Here is a 17,223-nt window from a genome sequence, read left to right on the forward strand (position 1 = left end):
GAATAAGTTGCCTTGATCCCTGAATATTTCAGTGTATATTCCTAAGTACAAAAGCATTACTTTCACTACCACAAATCAATTATAAAAATCAGGAAAACTAATATTGGTAGAGTTTTATTATATAGCCTGCATTCCATCTTCAAATTTTGCCAATCGTTCCAATAATGTCTTTTATCTCAATTTTTTTTTTCTGGTTCAGAATCAAATCCAGGATAACATAATGCGTAGAGTTGTCATGTCTTTTTAGATTTTTTGAAGAGCACAGACTAGTTGTTTTATAGATGTCTCTTAATTTTGGTTTGCCTCGTATTTTCTCACAGTTAAATTCAAGTTATGTACGCTTGGCAAGACTTTTACATAAGTAATATTGTGTCCTCTTCTCAGTGCCTTAAATCAGGAGGATAAAAATGTCCTGTTACGATTGTGATCCCTTGGTTAAGATACTGTCAGCCAGCTTTCCCCACTGTAAAGTTGCTACTTTTCCTTTTGTAATTTGTGGGGAGATACTTTGAGATTGTACAAATATTCTTTTCTCATCAAATTTTTACTCAGTAGTTTTAACATCCTTTGATGGTCATAAGTATTTTAATATAAGAGAAAATCGAGAGCCAGGAGCAGTGGCTCACGCCTGTAATCCCAGCTACTCAGGAGGCTGAGATGCAGCCAGCCTGGGCATCATAGTGCCACTCCATCTCTAAAAAATAAAAATTACAAAAAAAATTAGCCTGGCATAGAGTGAGCACCTGTAGCCCTACCTACTCAGGAGTCTAAGGAAACAGGATCGTTTGAGCCCAGGAGTTCAAGGCTGCAGTGAGCTACAATTATGCCATTGCACTCCAGCCTAAGTGACAGAGCATCTAAAAGAATTTTTTTTAAAATGAAAAACAAACTGTGAAGTATTTTAAATACATATTAAAAAGAGTCAAGATCCTTAATATACAAAATGCTCTTTAAAATCAATGAGTACTCACAATACCACAATAGAAAAAGTATAAGACATTAAAAAAATGGCAGTTTATAAAATAAGAAAGCTTAAACTTTACTAATAAATGGAATTTAAAGAGAAAAAAAATTGCCTATCAAACTGGCACACATTCAAAGAATTAATAAAACCCACTGTTAATGATAATGGAAATAAGAGGACCCTCTTATGCACTACTGATAGGGGTATAAATAAAATAATCTTTCTCAGTTTTTATGGAAGATTTAGCCATAATATTACTAGAAGAAAACAGGAATATATGTCTGTAGCCTAAGTGACAGAGCATATAAAAGCATTGGGGTATGCTCCACCCATTTCCCTCTTAACTCATGTCACCAGAGTGGATGATGTGTCTTCTCCACTGTTTTCATAAATCTAGAGCATAGAGACGAAAAGCCTCCAAATTCTTTTTATGACGCCAGCATAAAACATGAGGACTATTGGTATGCAGAACAGAGAGGTTAAGTATTGCATATTTAAGTTGTACCTGGAAAACCATGCACAAAATTTATTAAGACCTCATTAAATGATCTATCATCTATTTCAGATTTTAGCAAGATGAAAGAAAAGATGGCTGTCAGGACAAGATGGCTGTCAAACCATGATGGGAACATCAAAAAATATATAAATTTAGCTACATAAAAATTGAATTTTTTTCAGACCACATAAAAAGCAGGTTGAGAGCAAATACCAGCCCTAAGGTTTCAAAATGTCTTAATGATTGCCTATATCCTGCTCACTAGAAAAAATTCATGAGAACAAATATCATAGCTGTCTTATTCATGACTGTAACCTCATAGTTGACAGTCAAAAAATATTTGTTGAATGAATGAATGAATATATTCACTAGCAAGGACTGAGCTGATGATCCCTGAGTAAAGAGGCAACGTGAGTGGGCATATGCTCTCTATTCTGTACAGCCTCCGCTACCCCATCCCTTCTGCCTTCCCTGAGTGGAGGATGCATTAGCACCCAACAACAAGGGGCCTGAAATCAGTTCCCTTCAGAGCCCTCTGACAGTGTGTGTCTTACCGAAGCAGTTTGAGTGGCACGAAAACCTCCCACCCAACATATAATTACCAAATAATTGTATAGGAGATTGTCCCATACAATTGTCCCATTGTAGATTCTGATCACCTCTAGCTGGTAATCAATAGCCAATATCTGGAGGTCAACATCCAACAGTTAAACTAAGGCAAGCAGTTTATTTATGCTAAATCCACAAATCCCCAGAGGGGGGCCAGTTCTGCTGAAGGCAACATGCTCTCCAAGCAGCCACGGATGAACAAATGCACTCAAATCCATCATTTAGAAGGGTGTCAAGGACACTACCTGGTGGGGATACTATTTTTGGCAACTTCCAAGCTCCATTTGGTGCGGCACACTTTGTTGTGTAAAATGCTTTGTTTTTCTAGAGGACTATAATATTCCCATCTACAGGATCTGAAACAACTGGTGTTGGGGGGTTTTCCCAACAGGGGAAAGCCAAAATGTTTTTCTTTCATCTTGCTAAAATCTGAAATAGATGATAGATCATTTAATGAGGTCTTAATAAATTTTGTGCATGGTTTTCCAGGTACAACTTAAATATGCAATACTTCACCTCTCTGTTCTGCATACCAATAGTCCTCATGTTTTATGCTGGCGTCATAAAAAGAATTTGGAGGCTTTTCGTCTCTATGCTCTAGATTTATGAAAACAGTGGAGAAGACACATCATCCACTCTGGTGACACAAGCTAAGAGGGAAATGGGTGGAGCATACCCCAAGTACCTCCTGGATTCATAGGTGAAAGAAATATCTAGAAATTGAGATGGTCAGAAATGACCTCCTAGTGGGGTTTAGTCTTGAGCTAGGCTTTGAAGAAAGGTGGGACAAGACACATTCATTCTTTCATTGCTTCAACCACTGTTTACTGACTACCTACCTTGTGCCAAGCACCTACCTTGTGCCAAGCACTGCACAAGGTCCTGGGGTCACAGCTGTAGAAAAGACACAAGAACTCCTTAGGGGCTTGTATGCTCAGGGAGGGAAAGGGGGCGCCCATGGGCTAGGGCGGGACACACATGACATAAGAGAAACAATAAATCAACATGGTATTTTCAGAGAGTGATGAAAATAAAACAGGTATAAGGGACTATGGCGGAGGGAGCTTCTTTGGGTGTGGAGTGTCTCTCAGGAAGGAGCCAGCCTCGTGGAGATCAAGGGTGGAGCAGGCCAGGCCCAGATTCTGGGGACTGGACAGAATTGGGAGTGTTTGCGAAATGAATCGTCCATTGGGGTATCGTGCAGGAGCACGGGAGTAGGACAGGAGGGCAGAGCCAGGGGAAGCCCTTGGAAAGTGACATGATATGCTTTACGTTTTTAAAGGTCATTCTGGTTGCTCTGTGGGAAAGGATTATAAGGGGACAAGAACAAAAGGAGATCAAATTGAACACTCCTACAGTTGTCCAAGGACACTCAGAGTTTGGATTTCTTCCTCTGAGCCAAGCAAAAGAATAAGCGTTTTACCTGCAGGATCTTGTTCCAGCTTCCTAACAGCCACAGGAGGTGGACATCAATGTTATTTCCAGTTTACAGGAAAGGCCAAGAGATTATGCAGGTTAACTAGCTTGCTCCGAATCACACAGCTTGTAAGTGACACACAGGGAAGCCAACCCGGGTCTGTCCTGATCTCTGAACATGATGCTCTCACCACCCCACACCACTCCACTGCTTGCCCCGTGTACACACACACACACACACACACACACACACACACACACACACCGGCCCCAAATGCCAGCCAACTGTGCAGAGGACTGACTCGCTGCTGCTGCTTTGGGCAAGCCAATTGCTAAGGGAAGCAGATGGAGGGAAGAATCTGTTTAGTTTCCCAGTGAAGCCCCTGCTGGTGTCCCATCTGCTTTATACAGCACCCTGCACACACACACACACACACACACACACACACACACACACTCACTCACTCAAGTCCCCAGGGAGAAAGAGGAGGTGGGCCACAGCTCCCAGCACCTGCCCGACTTGGCTTGTCCAAACACCTTAGTGAATAAGGAGAGGTGGTCCTCGCAGTAGCTGGCTTTCTCTAGGACTCCAGAATCACATCTGTGTTTTCCAAACCCAAAGGAAATTACTCAACAAGATAAATCCATGGCGTCAGATGAAATTGTTTTCAGGAGGTTTTCCACACACAGAGCAACTCTCAAATGGCTCTTAAAATAAATCTCATGCTTTTAAAAATAATCACTTTGCTATAAATGTCTTAAACACTTGTTTATAACACCCAAGCCTGCAAAGAGTGCATCCCTGGCCATCCCATCCGGTGTCGGGGAGGCTCCGTCTCAAACCTCGATTCCACTCCTTTCTGTCGTGGCTGGTAAGGGCTGCTACAGTCCTGCTCACAAAAGAAGACACTGCCCAGGCCACTTGGGAGTGTCAGAGAAGCTTCCCCTTTATTGCTCTTGTAAAGCAAGACCCTTCGTTACCCTAGTTGAGCCACAATCAGTTCGGAGTTAGAGGAGTAAGGGTGGCATTTTTTCCAGAGACGTTACCAATCATTAAGTGACTAATTATTTCTTTCACTTATTTTTATGCATTTACCTGGTGTCCACTCTGTGTCTAGGAATAAAATCAGGGACAAGCTCGTAGTCCAGTGAGAGGGATAAGAAAATCGGCTACCGCAGGGCGAGGTGTTAAGCGATGATGAACTATACTTGGATACTATGGGAGCCAGGGGCAAGCCAAGGACTTCTACAGGTGACATTTAAGAGGACTTTTTAAGTTCATTAGGTGAAAGAAGATGATAAACATTGTAGGAATAGAAAAAGACATGTGCAAATGAATTCAAATAACCAGCAGCAGGACTCCTGTGGATACGTGCCGATGGCCTGGTCACGCAGGAGGCAGGTGAAGAACTTGGCAGAGACTGAGAGCAACACCCTGCAGGGATCCCATTAAATGTGCTTTTATTTCAACCCCTGTAGCAATTACATGTTATATGTCTATCTGTCTCCTGCTCAACTCTAAGCCCTTCTAGAGCAGAAATTGTCTTTTATTACACAGATCCTAAGCATCTAGGACAGGACCTAGAACATGATAATTATTCACTAATTATTGAATTTGTTGGACAGGTAAATAAAGTTTTGAATGAATAAATGTGATTATTAGTGGTGGAAAGTGTATCACAGTAAGAAATTTATCTTGAAAGTTATGAAGTCATTGAAAAATTTTAAACAGAGAAGTGACATGATCAGATTTATAATTTTGAAAGGTCATTCAGCTTGCAGTTGGGAGATTTACACCTTGGCAATTGGCAAACACTACCAGTCAGAGCTGCTGTTTTTTTCCCTCAGAGAGTTGGTTATTAAACATTTACCAGCACATCATTGTATGTGAGTAGTATTGGGGAGGATAAACCACTAGATTTTGTGACTGACTAGAAGGAACCTGGGTGACTTCTCTGTCCCTGGCTTGGTTGGTCGTGCTGGTGCCTTGAGATAGGAAATATGAGAGAGTTGGGTGTGGAGGAGGGAAGGAGCATGAGGAGTTTATCTGCTTGGGGCCATGCACTCTTTTATATTCTTGGAAATAGAAGTGAGCCACAGGGCATTGCCCCCAGGAAAATCTCCTTAATGGAATCCTGGGAATCTCCCAGTCTCCTTGTTCCGGTAGCCTTACATTGATCCAGGAAGAATCTAATCAGTTCTTTCCAGCAGAGTAACATGACCCATTGTTGGAAATAGTGGCAGAATTAGAAGTCTGTCTCTGGACTTTAACATGATATGAATCACCTAGAATTTATGTGCCTGATAATTGAGAGATAAAATAAAAATTAACCTTTATTCAACTGGAGTAAATAAATTGTTCAAGCACATTGTGTAACAGGATGTCAACTCCCACAATGATTTTCTATAAGGGTCACAAAAGCAAAATTCTAGAAAAGATTGTGAAAACCATGGCTGCTGGACTCTGAGAACAGCAGAAGACATCAGGAGCCTACAAGTACCTACCAAGAACTAGCTGTGCAGAGCGACTTCATTTTCTTTGCTATTCAACTGGCCGATTGGCAGATTAGAAGACTCTCAATGGAAACGTGTTTCTTGATGTCAGTTAGGCACTAAACGAAATTGCTCATTCATTTAACATTCAATAAATATGTGATGAAGTGCCGTGTGCCAGGCCCTGGGGAGACAGCAGAGAGCAGCGCTCAGTCTCGCCAAGCCTCCAAGGCAGGCAGGCGAGCACAGACCGGTAACCAGGCAGCAACAACATGGCGTGATAAGTCAGACCCCAGGAGACACTCAGGAGGGGCTCCTAACTCAATTAGCGAGTGGGGAAGAGCGGTCAAAAGTGGCCATATTTGTAGCTAAGGTAGAGGGAATTATATTAGAATTAGATGAGTATGTACCTGCACTGTCTCCAGAATGCCAACCTGGAGAAAATCCTAAAATTTAGTATAAAGTGACTCTGCTTTTGTCCTTCTCAATAACATTATTGGTAATTTGGATAAATATAGAAAAGGCAAACGGGCCAAGTATGTAGACAGCCTGAAAGAGGTGGGCAAGGCACAACATAGTACGGAAGTGTCAGAATCCAATCTTGACTGACTGGACTGATGGCTGACCCTGGCAAAATAAATTCAGTAGGTTAAGCATATGGCTTTTCGTTGACTATTCTAATTATGTAAATATAATATGAGGAAACTTGATCTATGAATGAGTAGATGATGAAGAAATAGGTCTTTGAGTTGTGTTATCATGAGGAAGTATTGTAAAGACAAAGAATAATAATAAAATTGCAATAATAAAGTTACCGAGTACAGAACTAGGATGGTGAGGTCCTAGTTCCTCCATGCACAGGTCAGATCTTGATGATGTGGGAGCCAGGCCAAAAAGAAGGGTGGGGTATACAGAGGAGATCCAACAGGGAGCAAAAGAATGATAAGCCAAGACATTTGAGAGACGGCCAACGGAGAAGAAGAAGAAGAATACTTGGTAAGTTTAGTGAACACTTATTATGTATCGATACTGTGCTAAGAATTTTACATTTACTTTCTCATTTAACCCTTATAACAATTTTATTCTATCAGATAGGTACTATTATTATCCCCATTTTTCAGAGAAACAAAGAGTCTTAACTTCAGTATTGCCCAAGTTGCAATAACACAGTTGTTATTTCAGGGGCTCAGGCGTTTTCTGCTATTAAAACAATGTTTGCTATGTGCCAGGCCCTAGGCACTGGGGCTACAGGAATGAAGGAGACATCATTCCTTCCTTCCTTCCTTCCAGTTGTCCACTGGAGACAGAAAAGGCATTGATCACATGCTTTAAAAGGTGAAGTGCAGAGTACTGTGGAAATACACAGGGAACCCCTGAGGGAATGATGCCAAAGCCAGGACCATGAGTGAATAGCAGTTAACCCAGTAAACAAGGGAGGGAAGGGTGTTCCAGAAGGAGGGAGCCCTGTGTGGCCTGGAGATAAGAAGAGCATGTAATTTGGGAAACAGCAGGCCTGGCAGACCTGGGTTAAATTCCAGTTTTACTTAACATTTCTGGGTCTATTTCCTCATCAGGAAAAAGGAGTTGGGTTTCACCACCTTAGAGGATTGCTTGCAGGCTAAACATGGTAACATGTATAATGCCAGTACTGGTGCTTGGCACACCATAAATGTGCTTCCCTTTCTCATTCCTTCCTGCCCCTGGCCCTCACTCCCCATAAGACAGGACTCAGGGCAGATCAATTCCATCAAAGCAGGGGGTTTAGGAAAAGGCCAGAAAGATGGAAACTTGCTGGCTGTGTCCTGGAGAGGAGGTGGGGTTGGGTAGCCAGTGGCCAGCTTGTGAGAGATCCCCACATGGTGGCTAGGGGAAAGGGAGGGGGAAGATAGAAGGGAGGAGATGTCCCCAAAGACTGACCACGTGTACTTATTTTTCTCACATCCAGCCCTAGAACATGGAAGCTAATAATGCAATACATGTCTTTACCTGCTTTTTCCTGTGGAAAGGCAGAGTGGTGCACAGATGGAAAGAGCATTGGACTTGGAACGGGAAGACAAAGGTCTTGCCACCATCTCTGATAATTATCGCTGTGATTTTAGACACATCTGTCAACTTTCTAAGGTTCAATTTTTTTTATGTGTGAACGACCAATGAGTTGATGGAAATAAAATTGAGTTTGTAAAATGTCAAACTCTATAAACAGGCACAATACCAATGGAAGAGTAAGAAGGAAACTTTCAAGTTGGGTTATTAATAGAAATGAACTGACAAAATAAATACATGGAAAAATTGGTAGCTCTTGATGGATTTTTGTCTTTTCCAACATTCTCATAAAACTCCAGCAAAGGGAGAGACAAGTCCTGAGCATTGTCTCTCAGACCTGACCTCCCCACCACTAGCAAAGGTTATTCCAGATCCTCACACAGAAACCTGTCTCTCCCAGGGGAGGGCAGCAGACTTTTGTCTTTGTCTTATGCTTATGCAGATAAAAAGACCTAATGGTAGTTCTTCAAATGCTTTTTGAGGCACAACACTTGAGATGCACGAATAATAGATTTTAAAGTGTCCCTCTTCTGATCGACTGGAATTAGCCTACTCATGTTAACAGCTAGATCTTACTCTTTTATATTCACACAGAAAAAAAAAAAATCATTCCAAAGGACATTTACTCTCTAAAGAAGAGCCTTGACTAGCTGTTACCTTCTGGAATCATAATATTTTCTAGTCCTTTTTGCCTCTTCCTGCATGTAGAACATTTTATGTTATTTATCAATAGATTTGTTTGAAAGCAACAAGCATCCATAAAGACAAGGGAAGACAAAACAGAATCATTGCCTCCACTCTTTGCATGTAGAGAATCCACCACATACAGAGAATGCATATGGGAACAAGGACAGTAAAATTCCGAACAAGATACTCTAATCTGATCTTGCACTCTTTTAATACATACGATACAGAAATATCTATTGAAATTATAAAACTGCTTCCCATACATGCTTTTATGAACTTTGAAAAATATGGGTTATATTGTATAGGATGTTAAGTAATAATATATTCTTTTGACTCTTTTTGGATTTACAAATCTTTACTTATTGACTATCCATGAACAAAACAAATTAATTAACCAATTAATTAATTAAAGGAGTTGAACCCTTTTAAGGAAGTAGAGAATTTGGTTTAGTTATAAGCCTAAAAGCCAGCTTCCCCAAACCGTGCCAATGCATGGTCAAATGAGCTATTTGAGGTCAGTGGCTACACAAGGTCAACAGATAACATTTTTCTGCATGAATTTTACATTACCTGAGCCTTTCCTTCAAGACAATGGACAGATTTAAGAACTGGTTCTTTTACAGTGAGCGTTACAAAGCATAGGTAAAACAAAACACAAAAAAAAGTTCTCTCTTTAAAATGAATTTTCAGTCTCTCAACTTCAGAACTTCTTATAGATGTACTGTAAAATTAGCACAAAATGCTTTACACTGTCTAAGAACAGGACAATAATAACAATGTATCCCTTTCAGCTTTGATTCTCTCCCCAAACAAGGAATGCCAACTAAACTGTGAAAATATGGTATTAAGTTTCACAGTTCTGTGTTTGCTGAAAAATGTTGATTTCAAAATCAGCATGGAAAAGCTGAATCTTCTGCAATAAAAGGAAATACTCAGTACTTTGTCCTTTGTTGCTTGGCAACTAAGGGCTATAAATGGATTTTATGATTATAAAGGCTCTGGAATTAATGTGAACATGTAAAAGTTGTAATAACTCCCTGGAGACAGGACTGTTTCTTTGAAAAAGAAACATATAGATCTACGTATGTAGCTTGTACTTGTTCTTGTTTCAAAATAAATAAGGCAAGCAATTTGGAAATATTCACATTTGCAAATATTATAATAAAAATCACCACTATTTACTTCATCATTTCAGAATTTTATCATTAATATTCACAACCCTAAGAACTAGGTGTTATTATCCCCATTCGACAGATGGAGAAAACTGAAATTTTAAAAGGTTAAGTAATTAACACAAGATCACCCAACTAAGAAGCAAAGAAACCAGGACTCAAAGTCAGGCCTGCCTGAATCAAGGCTTATGCCATTAGCCAGCACACGGTAGAGATTCCTAAGAAGCACATTTCTCAGTTCCTAATATTTGAGGCTGTTGGCAGCTTTAACCCTATGAGAGTGACACTAATTCCAACTATCAAGTTATATAATGTTCTCCTTAGAACACATCATTTCCTACTGTTATACATGAGACCTGTTTCTTATATTGCTAATACCAGGGTATCAACATTTGTATGACATCTTGCTGGACTTTTGTCCTGAGTCGGGTTACCCAAAATGACAAGATTAAGAGTTAATATTGTTTTTCTACAGATTATAAAAAAAATTTTTTTAAAGAGCTAATATTTTCTATTACACTTCTAAGCAAACCTAGCTGCCTAAATTCTCTCTGTAGAATTTTTTTATTCACAGAGCAGTACTACAGACTAGTGTTGGTGTTCTTATAGCTTTGATTTCTTCAATATTAGTGGCCTTATCTTTTACATTTCTGTAGCTGTCTGCTCCATGAACAGAAACTATTACCTTTTTACCACTAACACCTCATCTTATTGTTGCTGGAGTTGGGCTTTACCAAAAAATGCCAGGTGGCAATAAAGTACCAAATGCTGGCAGTCCAGAGTAATTTTACAGGCAAATTGTCAAAAAAAAAAATCCCTGGTTGTCTTAACAAAAGCCATAAGTTCAATAGCCACCTCCATAGATGTTCCCTTGTAACCTGTCTAGAAGACAGTGTGTACAGTAGGTAGGAACACAGACCTTCAGAGTCATTCTGTCCAAATCTAAGCTCTGATACATAATAGCTGTGTTACCTTGGGCAAGGTACACAACTTCTCTGAATCTCAGTTTTCTCATCTGTAAAATGATGACAACATTATCTACCTGTTCATTGTGTTGTGCAAATTAAGAATTAATACAGTCAATGGTCTTAGTACAATGTCTGAGTACAATGTCTACCATTCATTAAATGGTAGTGGTTTTCTTACTAATCACAGGCTGCTTTCGGGAGCCCTTTAATAAGAATAAATATTTTTCTTAATTATAGAATACATACTATTTCACTAGGCAATTACTATATGTCAGGCATTATGTGGAGTATGACTTCATCATACTTAATTCTCACTCCTCTCCTATGAGGCAGGCATTATCGTCATTTGATAAAAAGGTCCAGTCATTTGCTAAGGCAACATTATAAGTGTGTGATAGCAGTGGGAAATTTGGGTACAATTCTACACTCTAACTACTATGTCACTCATCACCACATATGCAGGGAGGAATGGGAGCTCAAAGTTAATGTGCATGATTTACAATGGTGTCCAATTTCCAGAGCTGATGTGGGTGGCCTGGTAAATGCAGCCTCAGATGGGAAAGATGCTGTAGTCAGACAATCCCCAGTATCATTCCCACAATCCCAGGTCCTTCACTGTGTTTCCAGGTGTTTGGCCTCTCTACTTTTGCTCAAGACAACAGCTTCCACTCCTTGACTTGACTCCTGACATTTCTTCATGACTTCCAAGTACTGACCCTGACTCTGAGCTCAGCTTGTGACCCAGTTAGAGTCACAGCTGAACCTCTCCCCTGTAGACTTGGTTTCCAATCTTCTCTATCCCCAGTTAGTATCTCTGCTGTGTTTTCACTGAGCACCATACCATGTCCATTACCTCCCTGCCAATGAAGACTTCCTTTTAAGGAGAAATAGAGTTACCATAACAGAGGAAAATCACTACTATGAGTACCAGATACAGGAGAAATCTACATAGAATACATTGATGGGGAGCCGTGACTTCCTCCCTAAAGTTGATTCTGATATTAAACTATCTGCAGGGAAAGGACCATAAACTGAGCTACTATGTATAATACAATAAAGAACCCCTGCTTTCCACAAGAAGTATTGGTGGAAAATCTCATTTATTTGATACATACTTAATGAACATTTTTTGAGTAACAACTACACATAAGACACTAAACCTTCAAAAATGAGTGAGACAAAGTCAAGTCCTTACCTGGAAGTACTCACTGTCTTCTGGGCAGACAGACATGTAAACATATAAATTAAACCTTACTGTGAGGAGTGCTAGTCTAAAGGTGTAGACAAAGTGCTGGAGAAGCATGGGGGATTTTGCTCCTAAATGTGCCCAGAGAAGTTTGCTAGATGAAAAGCAGCACAATAGGCAGAAGGCACAGTCACAGACCTATGCTCTGAAAAGGCAGAGTGTATTCAAGAAACCATGAAAAGCTCGGTGTAGCTGGTCTATAGATAATAATAATAATATTGATAATAATAATGATGACAACAAACACATGGTAATCCAGGTACTATTTTTGAGCCTCACGTATACTGAATCATTGAACTTACACAATAACTTTATTGGTACTAATATTATCCCAATTTTCTAGATATAGAACTGAGGCTGTATCAATAAAGAGACTAAATAGCTCACCCAAGATCACACAGCTAGCAAGGGGCAGCGTGGAGATTAGAATTCTGCCTGAAGCATGCTCTTAACCACTACACCCAGCTGCCTCTCATGCATGTGAATACGGGGGAGTCCCTGGAGACAAAGCTCCCTGGAATGTTACATCGGGACCCTTATTCCAAGTTCAGGCAATGGAGATACAACAGAAATGTGTAAGCAGTGGCTTATATGAGCCACTAGCAATGTGGAAGGTGGTCAGCCCAGGGAGAGAAGGTAGGAGGCTCTTGCAAGAGATGAACATCCAAAGGAGAGGTTGCAGCCGAAAGATGTTTCTGAGGTTGAAGCAACAGAATTTGGTAAATGAATAGCTGTAGAGTATAGGCGGAGTCATCAAGGGTGACATGCTGGTTTCTAATTTAGGAGGTTTGTTGGGGAGTGAAGGGAATTCAGGAGGCAGCAAAGATTAGAGTCAGGAAGGGGAAGGATAGTGAGTTCCAGTTTGAATGAACCGATCTGGGGAAGCTGAGGGACACCCAGGACATTCAGCAGCTGTAAATGTATGCGGAGGTCTGGAACTTGGCGATAGGGTCTGGGATATGCCAATCCAGGGGAATCCAGGGGTTAGCTTCCGGCACTCACCTAGAAAGAGTTTCAGAAACAGGTCTCTGGGGCAGACCAGGAGGAGGGTGAATGACCGAGAGAGCCTGAGAGGAAACAGAGAGGCTGGATGAGAGCCAGAAGTGAAGATGCCGGGGAAGCGAATAGGAGAGCGTCGCTATGAGTAAACAGTGGGCCACAGTGACAGAGCCCAGAGAGGACTCCAGGAGGATGAGGGCTGAAGATTTTTAACATGTCTCACAATTAGAAGAAACTTCACAAGAGTAAAGGGAGGCAGATGCCAAATTAAAGTGGGTTGAAAAGAGAATAGGAATTGAGGAATGAAGGCAGTGGGTATTTCTCAGAGTTTGGTGATGAGAGGGGAAAGGACAGTGAGTGTTTGCAGGTGGTGTTGAGTCAAGGGAAGAGATGTTGAACCCCCTTGCTGACCCACCATCACCTTGATTTCTCTATTATCCCCAAGTAATTGTATTACCCTCTCCTTTCCCTTGTATTGACTTTTACGTCAATCTCCAAGGTATCTCTTAGTGTAAGCTATTCCCAGAATCTTTTTAGAAGCAGACTAGGCAAAACTAACCTGTAATGTTGATCCATTGCCGGGTGGTTCCTCCCATCAAACTGGGCACGAGCTCAACCCCTGGAAGCATCTCTTCGAGTGCCTCTGGTGGGGGGTTTTCAGCAACAGTCCCTGGGGATAGAAGGAAGCCCAGAGCCAGGGAAATAATCACCTGCTCCCGGTCAGGTGAACTTCTCAACGAGAAGTCATCTGGTTTTCTATCCTCACCAGTGAAACTGGGAATAGACTTTCAAGAATTCACTCCCTTTTTTGTTATAATATTGCTTTGGAATACATGTTTGTCAATATTTTTCCGGCTCAGACACTAATTTTTTCATCACTGCTTCTAATCATACTGTTAAATCACCCATTCCCATCCTTTAACAACATTTTGAGTAGAATGTACGTTTCTAGACTCTTTAATTGAGATGTGCCCTAGCCCTGACTGCGAGCTTGCCCTTTCTCTCATGAACTGCTCTGGGCTCTGGCTCCTCCAGGAGGGGGCAGGTAAGAGAAGCAGCCAATGGCCTGGGACCACAGCAGTGATCCTAACCTCTCCTGGGCCATGGACCTCACTGAAAACTATGGCGCCTTTCCCTGTAAGTGTGAGCATACAGAAACACATATTTCCATAACCCAATTCAGAGGGTTAAAGTGCCCCCTGAATCTTATCTCAGGTTAAGTACTCTGGGCACAGAGCAACTTTTTCTAAGTAAAAATAAATAAATAAACACAAATTAATATTAGGCAGAAGTGATGGTGAAAGTCTACAGATTGATTTTTTATATATATAAACTTCCTATCAGGTAATTTGGCAATACTGACCAAAGACCTAAAATTTGTAAAAATTCCTATCTGCCAATACTTCAATTTTAGGGAGATTCATCCAAAAAAGTAAACAAGAATTTTGGAGGAAAATTCCATCACAATACATGTATAACAGGTAAAAATCTAGAACCAAATTCAATGTCCAACAATAAGAAATGGTTAAATTACGGGGCATCGCAAATAGAGGTGGTTTTTCTCTCTCACATGTTCCCAGGGCCTGAAAATGGGAGCAGTGTCCTCCTTCCTCTTCATTACTGTTTTAAAACTGATTTTCTTCCTCTCTTCTTCACAAGCGTCAGTTCATTTGAGGCATATGCCAAATGACCAGCCACCTCCTGGTAGTGGCATTTGCGAACCTTGTAGTCACTATCCCTTTTTCCTTGAACACCTCAGCATCTGGTTTCTCTATTCCTCTCACCAACACTCTTACCATCGCTGCTGGTTGCTTCGACGTCCACACAATAATACCCCGGCCTCTCAGGGTCTTAAACTCCCCCACTCTGACTGTATTTTCTCCACCTCACCTCGGCCACCTTCTCTCATGACACTTTCCTAGACGTCAGCGTCGCCACCAGTAACAGCAACACTCTGTAAAATCTGCCTAGAAGATTTTCTTTTTCACTCTCTGTAGTGAGATGAAAAGTGGTACCCAAAAGGTGTGTCCATCCAGAACTGGTAAATGTGGCCTTATTTGGAAAAATGTAATAAAGTTAAGGATCTTACAATGAGATTATCCAGGATTAGGGTGGGCCCTCAATCCCATGACAAGTGTCTTTAGAAGAGAAGGGGAGAAGAGCCCCACAGAGAACAAGGTGATGTGAAGATGAGGCAGAGATCGGAGCGATGCACCCACAAGTCCAGGCACACAAAGGGTTGCCAGCCACCCAAGAAGCCGGGAGAGAGGCGTGGAAAAGATCCACCCCTGGAGCCTTCAGAGTTAGCACAGCCCCGCCACCATCTTGATTTCAGACTTCTGGCCTCCAGACCTATGAGAGAATAAATTTCTGTAGTCTTAAGTCACCAAGTTTGTGGTAATTTATTATGGCAGCCCTAGGAAGTTAATATGCTCGCTAAGATAACTTTATAACTCACTCTCCCTCTTCCAGTCCTCAAACAATCCCCACCACACTCCCACCGCCAGCTCCCTCTTAGGGCACCTCAGACTTCACAGGTAAAGCAGAAGTAATCTATCTCAGGTTCCCACCCTGACATGTTTACCAAACCACCTCCATCTGTTCCAGATATTCCACCTTTTGTCTTATGATGACAGAGTACATGTGTGTTCCTGCTACCTAAGGACACACCCTCTCCAGGTGGCCTGGGTCCCATCCTTGCCCACCTTCCCAAGTTTCCCCTCCCACAATTATCCTCCTGTCGCTTCTGCATCATGCATTTATTCCTTCATACTGAATCATTTCCATCAGCAAACCACGCTTTTGCATCTCCCATGCTAAATTCAAAACCAATTATAGAATAAAAACTCTCTCACCTCTGCACCCCTTCAGCCATTTCTCTGTTGCTGGAACAGCAAAGCTTCTCAAAAGCATTATCAGTTCTAGCCCCTCACCTTCCATTCTCTCTTCAACCCTGTCAACCAGGCTTTCTCCTTCACTGCAGGGAAACCACTTGTCAAGTTCACACACAACCTTCTTTTCCCCAAATGCTATGCTCAATTAGCTGGTATTTCAGAAACATTTGGGACATTTGGCCATATGTCTTCCTGCAACACTTTTCTTTCCTAGTTCAGCACCACACTCTCCTAGCTTTCCTCCTGCCTCGCTTAATATTCCTTTGCTAATTGCTCTCACTTGGATCCATAAATGTTACTGTGGTCTTTTCCTCTCTTTATACTACTACCTTCTTGGTAGTCTCATCTAGTCTCAGGGACTTTAAACACCATTTATATGCCGGTGACTCCCAAATTGACATAAGCATTTATATGCTGGTGGCTCTCAAATTGACCTTCCTTAGTTTCATATTCGATGACCAACTGCCTCCTCATGATTTCTGTTTGGTTGTCTAAAAGATATTGCAAATGTAAGATGTCTCAAATGAATTCATAATTACACACACACAACTTCCTTACCGTTTCCACATCTAAATGCATGGTACCACCATCCATGAGTTGTTGACGCCAACACCTAGGCATCATCCTTAACTGATTCCTCTTTATTCCTCATCCCCACATCCCATTGGTCCGCAAGCCCTCTTGACTTTTGCCTTAAAACCCACCACTGGTTTCCCATCATGCTGAGAATGAAACTCCAGACTCTAATGTCATCTCCTACCATCTTCTCCATCGTAACTCACTGCACTCCAGCCACTTCGACCTCGCTGTTCCTTGCCCACCCCACTATTCCAAGGGCAGTGACTTTGTGCTGGTGCTCTCTTTGTCTGGAATGTTCTCTCTCCAGACTGATGCATGACTTGCTGCTGGTCATTCCTCAGGTCTCAGTTGAAGGTCACCTTCTCAGAAACCCTTCCTGATTGCCTTAGCTCAAGCAACTCACTCTCCCTCCCTCCATCAGACTGTCTCTACACCATCACCTGGTTTTATTTTCTTCATAATTAATAATTTTTTTGAAATCATCTTTTTATCTACCTCGCTATTGTCTTCTGCCTTCAGCTAGGAAACGAACTGCTATAAGGCAAGGCATCTGCTTGTTCATCAGTGAATCCCTGGCCATCAGGACAGTAGCTGGCTAATGACAGACACTCAAATATTTTTTGATTGTGTGAAAGTTGATCATTACAAATTGGGTCT

At 41.4% G+C, this 17,223-nt stretch overlaps 1 protein-coding gene across 1 annotated transcript in view; it reads right to left on the reverse strand.

The window, feature by feature from the left end:
• Positions 1-17,223, reverse strand: part of MYRFL (myelin regulatory factor like) — a 113,876-nt gene that overhangs the window by 89,580 nt on the left and 7,073 nt on the right. Inside the window, exons 2-4 of the mRNA XM_012788736.2 lie at positions 13,653-13,763; positions 13,097-13,292; positions 3,493-3,515 (exon numbers count right to left, since the gene is read on the reverse strand). Of these exons, the coding sequence (XP_012644190.2) occupies positions 3,493-3,515; positions 13,097-13,292; positions 13,653-13,763 (330 nt within the window). The remainder of the gene's footprint in view (positions 1-3,492; positions 3,516-13,096; positions 13,293-13,652; positions 13,764-17,223) is intronic.

Source organism: Microcebus murinus, chromosome 10, assembly GCF_040939455.1.
Source record: "Microcebus murinus isolate Inina chromosome 10, M.murinus_Inina_mat1.0, whole genome shotgun sequence".
Taxonomy (NCBI): domain Eukaryota; kingdom Metazoa; phylum Chordata; class Mammalia; order Primates; family Cheirogaleidae; genus Microcebus; species Microcebus murinus.